Consider the following 13220-nt stretch of genomic DNA (forward strand, 5'->3'; position numbering starts at 1 on the left):
TTCACACTTCATTAGGTCTCTTATGAAACCTTGCGTTAATGTCTGGGCCAAATCTGAGAAGATGGTCATCACATGGACGAGTTCAGGATTTTATGAAACATGTGTGTCCAATGTAAAAAGTCAAAAAGTCTAAAGGACAAAGAGAACTTTGTTTTTCAAAGGCTTAAAGAGCAGAAGTTCAACAGTTATATTTTAGCACTGTCAGAAAATGAGGGAGTCAAGAAAACTGTGGAAGAGAATGCATTGTCCATTTGGATATGAGAAAAGGGTAAACTTAATCTCTCTTTTCGATAGAAGATTTTTAAATGTGGAATAAGAAAATAAATCAGGGCAATACTAAAGTATAGCCATAGGGTCTTGAATAAAACATTACTGTGAAAAAACGTTGAGCTCTACAGATTGCTTTTTAACCACACTTGTTTAATTATTATTTACCTTTGGAGGCACTATGATATGATGGATTGTGAAGGCCCAAGATCTGGTTCTGCCACTTCCTAGGTATAGTCTCCAGCTAGCATAATTCTTCCAGGATTCAGTGTGTTCATCTGTGAAATGGGACAACTCACTCCTGCCTCCTAGGATTACTGGGAGCCTTACATTAAATGACATACTGTGAGCATTTAGTCCCAAACAGAAAATCAACACAGGTTGCACCTTGTTTTCTCTCCTTTCTTACAAGTTCTATTTTCCTAAAAGAATGTTGTTTAAGCATTTCTATTCCTAACTTTAAGTTTTTGTTAGTAGAAACATAAAATTGTGGAGGGTTAAGAAAAACAATCTACCTACACACAGATGAAATGTGTATGTAAGAAAATGAGAATAAACTATTAGCATACATTATGGAAAGATCAGCTTACATTAAGCTTGATGTGTTAAAAATAGAACCATATAATAAACAACAAGGTCCTACTGTACAGCACAGGGAACTATATTCAATATCCTGTGATAACCCATAATAGAAATGAATATGAAAAAGAATGTATATATGTATAAATGAATCACTTTGCTGTATAGCAGAAATCAACATAACATTGTAAATCAACTATAGTTTAATGAAATAAATTTAAAAAATAAATTAAAAAAAATAGAACCATATAAAATTTCACATAGGTACGCATCCTTAAGAAACAACTTCACTCATAATTACACCTACAAATTTCAGTCAATCTATCAACTAATGATCATGTTAAAAATCAAAAAGTTTTATGAGAGTAGTGTAGATTTTTGGAAAAAATTCCATTTCAATTTATGTGAATGTTTTATAAACCAGAAAGTACTAAATAATATACAATGTTGTTTTTATTGCAATGTCCTTTTGGCCTCTAGAATAATTGGAGATGTCATCAAATTAAAATCACTCAACATACTAAATTACAAAATTTTATTCACTGTAATTCAATATGAAATTCACATGTAAAGTAAGGGAAGTCAGCTTTCTAAGAAGTTATAACAACATATATAATAGACAGGAAGTCAACAAAGATAAAAAACAGAATTTTTAGAAGTCTTCCCACAATTTCATCTTCCAGACTTGTGGGGTTAGTAGTAGAAATTAACATCCAGTGTTTACACGTCATATCCAAGAGCTCCTGCTCCCTAGGGGGAAAAGAAAGAGAAAATGTCCTTAAATGAACACATTTATAACCCTGATTCTTTAAAATCAATCTCATATTTGCACTGGAAAGAAACAGTGATCAAGAAATGTCTTTCAAGTCTTCCCTAGTGGCGCAGTGGTTGAGAATCCGCCTGCCAATGCAGGGGACAGGGGTTCGAGCCCTGGTCCGGGAAGATCCCACATGCCATGGAGCAACTACGCCCGAGCGCCACAACTACTGAGCCTGTGCTCTAGACCCCGCTAGCCACAACTACAGAGCCCGCGCGCCTAGAGCCCGTGCTCCACAACACAAGAAGCCACCGCAATGAGAAGCTCGTGCACCACAATGAAGAGTAACCCCCACTCTCCACAACTAGAGAAAGCCCACGTGCAGCGAGGAAGACACAATGCAGCCAAAAATAAATAAATAAATTTGTAAAACAAACAAACAAAAAAAAACAGCTCAAGGAACTACCAGAATTACCCCTCTCTTTTCAATGTTATCCATAACTAGTTTATTTTTGAAGTCTTATCTGCAAAGCCATTTACAATCATTCTTATGGCATCAGTGAAATTGCCATTCTTCTAACCTGTACAGTGGGTATTACCAGGAAATGAGAATTTGAAGACATGGAAAGAGGCATGTGATAAAATTCTTAAACATTAAACAACAAAAGGTTTTTTTCATTTCCCTGATCTTTCCTCAAAATCTTCTCATATTTTGGTCACTTAACCAGACATTAAATATTTTAATTTCTTCCACACTTCTGTGTTAATCAGTTTTTTTAATATCTTAATTTTTTTAAGTATTACGGAATTTTTAAAGATATTAATTTGTGGTCTGTTTAGCGCACTGTCGGAATATTTCACATGCCTGTCAGGTAGGGAGTTTAGAACCATTCTTAACTCCTTTTTCCAGGAATGTGAACTTGGCCTTACATCCAAGTCCCTTATACACACTCAACTTAAAATCAGCATCAAGGGCTTCCCTGGTGGCGCAGTGGTTAAGAATCCGCCTGCCAATGCAGGGGACACGGGTTCGAGCCCTGATCTGGGAAAATCCCCCATGCCACAGAGCAACTAAGCCCGTGCACCACAACTACTGAGCCTGCACTCTAGAGCCCGACAGCCACAACTACTGAGCCCACGCGCCACAACTACCAAAGCCTGCATGCAACAAGAGAAGCCACCGCAATGAGAAGCCCGCGCACCGCAACGAAGAGTAACCCCTGCTCTCCACAACTAGAGAAAGCGCGCGCACAGCAAACAAAGACCCAATGCAGCCAAAAATAAATAAACTTTAAAAAATTTATTTAAAAAAATGAGCATCAATATTTTTAGAAAGTGGCAAGATCGGGATGGGAAAATATTTTCTGCTATTTTTCACTCAAACCCAAAAAGGCAGGTTGAGTTTTAAGAGAGAAGGTGAAAGAGAGAGGGGGAGAGAGATGAGATTTATACAAGTATCTTCTTCCACTTTTAGCAATCTTGATTAATTTCTATAATAACTAACCCCCTTCCTAAAGGAGGGAATGACTTGCCCCAAATTACACAGCAATCACTGGCAAAGTAAACGCCTAGAATTTCCCTTAAGTTCAACAATTCCTTGTGCCTATGTTTGGGAAAGAAGGGGTAAGAATAACACATGGGTTCGCAAAGCGATTTTCCTTCCCTCCTATGGCCTCCACCTCCATCTTGTGTTTCTTCAGTCTGTGCTCTGAGGGGTACCTTCAATTTTCTCCAACAGCGGTAAAGAGAGAGACTGAATAGGAAGTGAGGGAAAGACCAGACAACTGGTGGGGGTCGAAGAGTGCGCAGAAACCCATTTCTCACCTGACTTAATCCCGGGTAGTGGTTGGTAATGCTGCTCCTGGGTTTTCTCTCCAGCTGCTCTTGCTAGAACAAAGTGCATTCAGCACAGGTGGTCTCTTAGCAACCTTGGTTCCTGTGTCAAAGCACAGCGAAAGCTTTTATTGGATGCTGAGGAGGTCTGTGAAGTGGCCGGGCAGGGAGCCTGCCTGGAGAGACTCTAAAATGACTCTCAAAGAAGTCAGGAAGGAGATGTGGAAGAGTGGAGTTCGGCAAACGTGACACGTTGATTTCAACATATCACAGAATCGTAGAGCTGAAAACTAAACTTTTCACAAAAAGTTTAAACTGAACTCTATAATTTTCCTGGCGGGCCAAACACTTACCATGCTTTTATTATTTTATTTTATTTTTTGGCGTGCCATGGGGCATATGGGATCTTAGTTCCCCCACCAGGGATTGAATCCACACCCCCTGCAGTGGAAGCAGGAAGTCTAAACCACGCTTTTAAAACAATAGGTCTCAGGGGGTGAGGGAATGGAAGAGATGTGTAAGGGTTACACGTGTGCAACGAGTAGATAAATAAGTCCCGGAGACCACTGTAATACACAGTACAGTGAGCATAGACATAAAAGTGTGTTATAAACATTAAGCTTGCTAAGAGATTAGATTTTAATTGTTTCCAGCACTAGAAGCATTAGAAAGTGGAGTGAACTTATTACAAAAGACCAGGCTGTAACATTCAGCCATAAATGGAAAATTATCCAACAAAATGATGGTTACTACAACTATGAAATAATAGAAAATACTACTTAGAAAATTATGTTAAAATATTTAATTATGATTAAAAGCCATACCTTATGAACACCTATTATACTCCTGGACAAGCATGGATAATCACACCAGGATACATATCCAAACATTATTTGTAATATCCTCAACTTAAAAACAAACCAAATGCCCATTAGTAGATAGATAAATGCATATAATGGAATATTATACAATAATGAAAATTAAGCTCCAGCTACATACAAGAACAGCGGTGAATTTCACAAACACAATATTGAATTTTTACAATCATGAAAATTAAGCTCCAGCTACATATGAAAACAGTGGTGAATTTTATAAACATAATATTGAATTTTTTAAAAGCAAGGCACAAAAGAAAATGCACAGTGTAAATATATTTATGTAAAGTAGGAAAACAGAGTTAAAGGTGTATGGTTTAGGGGTGTATATGTGGGTGCAATGGTGTAGGTGGTGAATTGATCAAGAAAAGCAGAGGATTGGCTACCATAAAATCAGGGTAGTGGTGGTGTTAGTGAGGGGAAGGGAAGGGCTGCACGGGTGTGGGGAGCCTCCAGCAGTATTTCATTTCTTGTCCTGGTTGGTGGTTACACTGGCAATCATTTTTTAACTACTTGCTAAACCGCACATAGAAATTTTATAGGCTTTTCTGTAGGTATGTTAGACTTCACAATCGAAATATTTAAAAAAAGGAAACAGGACTATCTACAAATGTCAATAATGGTCATAGTGGTCGAATTTGGGTGAAGGACTGTATGTGATTTTTTTTCCTTGCTTTTTCCACTTCTCACATTTTCATTTAAAAGGATGTTGCTTATATAACTTCAGAAAACGAAAGAAAGTAGTCCCATAACGGCTAGTCCTCTTTCTTTCCCATATACTTAAAAGTAATGTATACTGATTTTATTTTTGTCCAACCAAACATTTTAACAAATATGAATTCGGGAAAATTAAATGTCAGTCAAAGATTTTAATGAAAATATTTAACTTACACTTTATCCAATAAATTACATATTTTCATTAAAATGTTTCACTGAGACATTTCATTTTCCTTGAGTTTACACTGTCTCTTTGGCTAAAGAACATGTTCTAGTCTCATTCAAAATGTTCAGGAGAAAGAGGAATGGTGGTGGTTTCTGTTTGGTTCTTCTCAGTGTTAGATCTGTTTCTGGATTTAAATCATTGGAAGGACACGAATCTGTACCATCGTAAGTTTACTAGCACACTGAGATTTTACTGTGGATTAAAATTCTGATTGTTGCAGTGTTTGATTTACATTTTGCCTAATTAGTTCTTACTTACTTTTCTAGAAGCTTGGTAATCACATGTTTTTTCTTTGCAGGGACGTTCTTTTCGAGGAAAGGCTAGTTAACAGCAGCATTTTCAGGAAAAAAAATGATTTGTAGTGTTTTTTTTATCGGATAAAACATGCACTAAATAAATGTAAAAAATAAATTAATTAATAATTAAATTTGAAACAAGCTAGGACACTTCTAAAAGTATGCTAGAATGTATTGAGTGTGACTATCTCAAGACCGTGGTCTTATCTTGAATGCAGTATTTAAAAGTCGTAGTTAAAATAACATCACCTCCAATTTCTGATATAAGACAGCCTAGGTTATAGAAAAATGGTACAGATGAACCGGTTGCCGGGCAGAAATTGAGACACAGATGTAGAGAACAAACGTATGGACACCAAGGGGGAAAAGTGGCAGGGGTGGTGGTGGTGGGATGAATTGGGAGATTGGGATTGACATATATACACTAATATGTATAAAATAGATAACTAATAAGAACCTGCTGTATAAAAAATAAATAAAATAAAATTTAAGACATCCTAGGTTATTTGGGGCCTAATATATTTCATGTTGAAATTTCAGATGACCGCAAATAATTTTCCCTCCCATTTAAATGCCTCTACGTTCCTTTCTTTTCCCTATTTCCAAAAGGCACTGAGAATCAATTTATTTTGTAGAAATTAATTTATAGAATGTTATACTTAAAATAGAATGAATACTCTTATCTAGTTTTAAAAACTTGTCTTTATTATATTTTCTTTTGATTCCATCAAGAGTCCAAATGATCTAAATCCAAACTGACCTGTTCATTGAATGGTTGAATGGTGGAATCCTACAAGGTAAGTTAGACTAATGGCGAGTAGCTGTAACTTTTGGTCTCTGGGGGTTGAACTTCACTGCATTCTCTGTTCTTCACCCTGCCATCAGTTTGTAGCCTCTGGCCTTTCAAACCTTTATAATCTTGATTTTATATAAAACAAAGTTTCTCAAGTCAACTCTGACTCCTGGGACCATAGTGCATTTGCTAAACGGCTTGGCAAAAATAAAACAATGCAAAACAAACAAGTAAAACGCCCTCTATTCTATAAAATTATTACTGGTACTAAGACTTCACCTGTTTCTCAATCTCTCTCAGCCTCTACGATTTCCCCTGATTAGGCGTGGATTCCTGGTCAAGATAAAGAACAGAACATACTTTGCAAAGTCTCTTTTTAAATCCAAAGAAAACACTTTTCATTGGATTCAAGATTATAGTCTTAAACACATGAGTCACACTTCAAAAATATTTCCTTTTTTGATAAGAATTTGCTAATTCTACTCCTTGTTTCCATCAATATCTAACGGTCAAGATAATATTGACAGAAGTTCCCTAGAGACAAATGTTGAAACATGAGATACTCTTGCTGAATAGGTCACTTAAGTAAAGTATAATAATTACCATTTATTAAGGGTCTAGTGTGTGCCAGGCTGTGATTATGCACTACTGGGGCGATGGAGCAACTGCCTTAAGGTTCTATGCTGGAGCCTTGATGCTACTAACCCAGGACTCCCATCCCCAGATGCCACTCTGTTTCAACTACATGGATTTATTAATGTTTTCAAATGAAAAGGAAATGGACTAGACTGAAATGGAAATATCCACATGTAATTATCGATGGCCACTCTTCTTCCTCAGTCCTGGCTCCTTTCTGTATATGTGAAGTGCTGGCTGAACAATGGGATGGATAGTCTTGCCGTTATCCCTCTGGGCCTGAGAACCCTAAATTCGCCTGAATCGTTTTACAAGAGTCAGTTTTATTCATATCAAAACAACCTGCTCTTTGTAAATGGATCATTCACAGGCCACTACTACGAGCTTACTGTCTAGCAACCCGATTAGGTGAAAGTTCAGTTTTTTAAATCTGTGTTTTATTAGCTTTTACTCTCTGCAATTTTCTTTTCTTTTTAGTCTGTTATCCACCCACTGATCAACTTATGACTGACAAGTTCCTCCCCTTGAACTTTTTTTTTTTTGGCTGTGCACGTGGCTTGTGGGATCTTAATTCCCCGACCAGGGATAGAACCCATGCCCCCAGCAGCAGAAGTGCCGAGCCTTAACCACTAGACCGCCAATGAATTCCTCCCCTTGATCTTATCGACATTAGCTGGACAGAGAAATATCAAGAATGTTTCCAGGACTTGGTGGTTGAGAGACGGGTCTGACATAAGACTGATAGGGTTTGACTTGGATCTGCCACTTACCGTGAGACCTTGGACAAGTTACATTAACTCTCTGTGCCTCAGTTAGCACTTCTATACAATGGAGATGATAATAAGAGTAGGGTAGTGTGAGAATAAAATGAGATAATATCAATACTTGTGCCAAGTGAGTGCCTAGTGCCTAGTGAGTGCCTAGTGAGTGCCTACTAGGCACAAGTCGCTCTTAATAAGCAAGAGTGACTATCGTTGTTAATTATATTCTACCGTATTACCTCCTAGATGGTACCCCTTGAATAAATCAGGCTTCTCAGTTTCTCTTTGGACACCCAAACATGCAAAACTGTCACACACCTACTCAGCCTTTGAAACCCAACATACCTCCTCTGTGATCTTTCCTGACACCCTCAGGCAGAATCTATTGCCCACTTGCTGTAACATATTGCAACTGAAAACCATGTATTGTGGTTATTTGCATGCCACCCCCATTGGAAGGGCTGTCTTCCTAGAAAGTGGGGATGGCCTTACCCATCTTGGATCCCACTGCCTCACGGTACTGGATGCTAAGCAGTTTTCAACAAATATTGATTTAATAACTGCACCTCAAGTAGAAGCTTTCTTGGAAGACCAAAAGTTCATTTTGTTCAAAAGACGATTACGACAAGAAAAACCATATATTAAGTCTACTTTTCCCACAAATTTTTATTCTTCAAAAATAAAATCACAAAGTTGGGTATTTTCAGTATTGTCTCCACATGGAAAATGTCTCTTTCCCATAAAATTTATGTTTAATAAAGTTATCTTTCAGAAACTTGAGAAATCATATGGGAATTATATCTTGTTGATGTTTTTGCTTTTGTTTTTATTTGTTTGCTTGTAATTAGGGAAGCTAGTCAAGTTGTTGGAAGGCAACAAGAGTTTGGCACTGGCCTACAGGGTTTTAGGATTCGAAGTGTCCTGCTGGGATGGCTACTGTTTCTCTGGCATAATTGAGATTTGTCCCCTTAAGATTCCAGAAATAGATGATGGTGTGGTAGGACAGGAGACATAAACTGCTCAAATATGAATCATTCAGAAGTCAACTGAAATTCAGCCATATTCAACAGTAAGTGGGTTTTGTGTGTTCTGTAAGCTTCTAAAATGGAGTTCAAGGTGCATTTTCTGAACTAATTATGTGAGGAATTACATGAGGAAGGGAATTTAACAGACATCTGAGAAATCAGCTCATCAGTGATATGAGCATTGTATGTGAGGAAGCTTGAATGAGAATAATAAGAAATGGCATATGGCTTGACCCTGAAATGATTACAGGCATGATTGTTATACCTTGTTTCCTGATTAAGACACGATTTCAAGGAGATCTTTCTCTCTCCAGCTAAAAAAAAAAACTGTAGTGGAAAATCAGAAATATTACAGAAATGTTGGCACTGGAAAAGAAATCTGAAATTTCTTAAAACTTCTCATTTGACAAACGAGAGAAGGCACCTCGCCTGAGGTCACACAGCTACTTTTCTTCTGAGCTACTATAATAATTGCCTCAGCGACTTTTTGACATGTATGATAAATTGGATTCTGCGTTTCACCAGACTTGGCTATTTGAAGATATTCGATCTTCATCACCTCCCAACTGCTTTGATTCAGGCCAAGGCAAGACCAGGGTGTCCAGAAGAGAATAAGTCACAAGTGAAAACTGGAAAACTGGGCAGGTCAGACTCACAAAACTCGACAAAGTGGACTTCGCCTGGAAACAGAACCACGTGCCTTGTCACAGATGGTGGGTCAGCAAGGTTTGGGAGCTGGGTGGAACTGGTTTGCGATCCTGGTTCTGGCTGGTATTAGTGCTGGAGCCGTGGATCGGGCATTTCACCTCACCTGCCACCCCATCTGGAGACAGAGACAATCTGTTTTGCAGGGGATTGAAAGGCTTTTATTCGTAACTACAGTTAAGAAGGGCTTACACACACTGTGATTTTAATCTCATAAAGCCTTATGAGGTGAGTTACTAATTCTCCTATTTCCTTAGTTGGAGAGATTGATGACCCGAGACTTTAGTGAGCTATTCGCGATCACACACCGGGGATGACCGGGGATTTGAATGGAAGTGTGTTTGGCTCCAAAGCCTTAGCCACTGCAGCATCTCAAGATTGGTAAAAGAGGTGAGCCTAGAGCCCAGCATGCTGCCGGGCACTTGGTAAAATAATGGTTAGGGTATGACAAAGCACTGGAGTCAGAAAGGGGGCCACTTCCTGCAGCCCAACAAGGAGGGAGAGGGGTGAGCGTGGACCCAATGGACGAGAGCAAACAAATGGACTTAAGCGATGGGAAGCCCAGGAAGCTGAGGCAGATGCACAGACATGTAGGCCACAGGGCACTGTCTGCCCTGGCAGCACCCATGAGGGTCCACCCGATCCCCCAGGGGTACAGGGGGGTCCCAGACCTGTGTGGAATCCCTCTACTTTTCTCCTCTTCAACTGTATCTCTCATGCTTTCTCTGCATGTCAATATCTGTCCAGTTTGGGCCTTCTGCCATCTATGACTGTGCCTCAAATGTTTTGAGTAAATATTCCGGCCCTTAAATGAACTGTTTTTCTACACATGAACAAGCACCTCCTCTTAATCATCCACTACCAAGACTCCCAAAGGCTGAGATTTCCCGCTACCCCATTCCTGCCCCCAAATAGGAGATGGCATTGCCCCTAAGAAGACATAAATTACTCGGTTATAGGTACTTTACATTAAGAAAGATTCTGGAACCAAAATAATCAAAATGTTTTCAACCTTCTCCCTGCCAAGTTGCCCAGCCCTTGCCAAGAATCACAGCTGTAGCGCACTCTTACGAGGCCAGATGAACTGCCCAGAGCTGTGGCCCGGGAACCTCACAGGGCAGTGCCACTCGCCACCAGTTCTTCCGCGTTGTGACAAAGCAGGAGTGGGGCTGAGGCCAGGTGCTTATTCATTGCATTTGGGGTTTTTATCTGCAGAACTCACATATCCAAACGTGTGTCATTCCAGGTTTGGGGTGGAGGAGAGGTCTCTGGACCTGTTTGACTTTAGTAAAAGCATTTGGCCAAACCTTTTAAACTACCTTCTCAGCCTGCAACATACACTCCTCTGCCTAAATTCACTGGTGAATTATTAAGGTGCAGATTTGATTTCGGAAACCAGCTAAGTGTTATCTGGAGTCAAGTTTAGCTGAGAAGGTAGATGGCCAGGTTGGAGGACAGAATTTCAAGTTCAATGAAAAACTGTGACCTCTTCTAAGACCAAATTATATTTCTTTTTTAAAATTAATTAATAAGTTTGTTTATTTATTTTTGGCTGCGTTGGGTCTTCGTTGCTGTGCGCGGGCTTTCTCTAGTTGTGGCGAGGGGGGCTACTCTTCGTTGTGGTGCGTGGGCTTCTCACTGCAATGGCTTCTCTTGTTGCGGAGCACGGGCTCTAGGCGCGCAGGCTTCAGTAGTTGTGGCACGTGGGCTCCTCAGTTGTGGCTCACAGGCTCTAGAGCGCAGGCTCAGTAGTTGTGGCCCGCGGGCTTAGTTGCTCCACAGCACGTGGGATCCTCCTGGACCAGAGCTCGAACTCGCGCGCATCCCCTGCATTGGCAGGCAGACTCTTAACCAGTGCGCCACCAGGGAAATCCCCAAATTATATTTCTATCATTTAGCACAGGGCTTGGAACAAAACAGGTGCTCGATTAAAAAAAAAACTGGAGGCGGGGAGGATGAGATGCGACTTTATGGTGCGTTTTTCTGTGCCTCAGAAAACCTCACTTAGAAGGTGAACCCAACGAGGAGCCCTGAAAAGCACTGAATCGTTTCTAAGAACGTACAGCTCTCCAAGGGGAAGTCTGACCAATAATGCCCACTCTCAGTGGATAAGTATTGGACGCGATGGCCCTGTGGAATGCCAGCCAGATCCTGTCTGTACTTGTCATGTACCACGGAACAAGCCCATTCTGACTTGTAACAGAGTTACTCATGAAATGACTTCTTTCTCCTACCATATTTAGAGTTTACTGACCCTTTGTTAATCTAGCACTGTGTGTTCACACAGTGGGAATTAAATAAACATTTGCAGAATGACAGCTTGCGGTGGAAAACAAAAACCTCATCCTGCCTCCTGAGTGTACAAGGAAACACTTCGGGAAGCAGCTATTCTCTGAGACAACCCTCCTTTCTGTCCCGTCCAGACACAGAATCGAAGCTAGCAAGGGGGGAAAGCAGTCCTTTGGAACCACAGAAGCACATAAGCAAAAGAAAAAGTTTATTTTTATTTACTGATTTTTGGCCGCACCTCGCGGCATGCAGGCTCTTAGGACCCCGGCCAGGGATCAAACCTGTACCCCCTGCACTGAAAGTGTGGAGTCTTAACCACTGGACCATCAGGCAAGTCCCAGAAAAATTTTAGAATGCTGATTATAGTAGAGCAGATAAGTTTATTAAAATAATAGTTTATGCTTTGAAATTGTTTTGATGAAGTTCCCCGTCATCATTGATCTTAGCCGTAGCCTCATGTCCTGAGCTAACCATATGCCATCCTCCAATGACCCCGTCCTCAGCATTCCCACTGCTGATACCATCCTAAGGATGAAGGTATTAAAAGCAGTAAAAGCCAATTATCGTCTCTGCAATTTAAAGTTTCCCATCAAAGACCACATTGGAAGCTCCAGGTTAAGAAGATTCAGGAAAAATGCAAATGAGGGATTTCATTAATAATATCACCATACTTGGCCACTTAGATATGTTATGAGTAAAACCCACCACCCTGTCAAACAGGTTATAACTCTCATCTCACAAACAAGGAAACTGAGACTCAAAGAGGTTGAATACTTGCTGAAGTCCCAAAGCTTGTTGAGCCAGGGCTCAATACCAAGCCGGCATCTGCCTCCTTCCACTTCCCTGTGATGCCTCCCTTATTTAGAAGCCTGATGCACATGTTCAGGAGAATTGAATGTATGTCACCAAAGCAGAAAACTTAGTCCGTAGTCCTGAGAAGGGACCGGAGTGTCAGCTTTCACCTTCCCTCAGAGGGCCAGGCAGGGCACCAGCTTCAGGGTCCTCCTTTTCCAGACAGAAAACACAGTGACCCACTTTGCAGGACTCCCAGAAGCAGCCATTATCAAAAGGCTGCAAAGACAAAGCCTTTGGCTAAAATCTCAGGAAGGCAGTGAATCTGTGGAATGTGACAGGTGCCCTCTCTGAACCAAATCTCAAACATGGAAAACGACAGGGCCCAAGTCTCCCACCCAACATTCCCCTGCAGACACTTTCCATATGTGAAATTTCTCTTTGGAATCACTGAAATCCTCTCTTTAGAGAGGAAACACAGAAAGGCAGAAACATCTAGCATGGCCACAAGGCTGGCTCAGGTCACTGAGATCTTATTAACCCCTTGCTTCTCCTCCTGCCTTTACTGAGCCAGAAAGAAATGGAAGGAATCGAATTCTAATTCTTTGGTCAATCTTCTAAGCAGCCTTATAAAAACTGGAAAGACGTTGAAATGCAGGGAGGGGAAAC

The 13220-nt window shown here is 40.3% G+C and overlaps 2 protein-coding genes across 2 annotated transcripts in view; both read right to left on the reverse strand.

The window, feature by feature from the left end:
• Window positions 1–1367: 1367 nt before the first annotated feature.
• MRLN (myoregulin) lies at window positions 1368–1577 on the reverse strand. Its single transcript, XM_060127172.1, has one exon. It carries the CDS (start codon window positions 1575–1577, stop codon window positions 1437–1439), a length of 141 nt encoding a protein of 46 aa, XP_059983155.1. The 3' UTR covers window positions 1368–1436.
• CCDC6 (coiled-coil domain containing 6) overlaps window positions 1368–13220 on the reverse strand; it is a 144134-nt gene continuing 132281 nt past the window's right edge. The window contains exon 9 of the mRNA XM_060127170.1: window positions 1368–1596. Within this exon, the coding sequence (XP_059983153.1) occupies window positions 1567–1596 (30 nt within the window). The 3' untranslated portion in view covers window positions 1368–1566. The remainder of the gene's footprint in view (window positions 1597–13220) is intronic.

This window comes from Lagenorhynchus albirostris, chromosome 16, assembly GCF_949774975.1.
Source record: "Lagenorhynchus albirostris chromosome 16, mLagAlb1.1, whole genome shotgun sequence".
NCBI lineage: Eukaryota > Metazoa > Chordata > Mammalia > Artiodactyla > Delphinidae > Lagenorhynchus > Lagenorhynchus albirostris.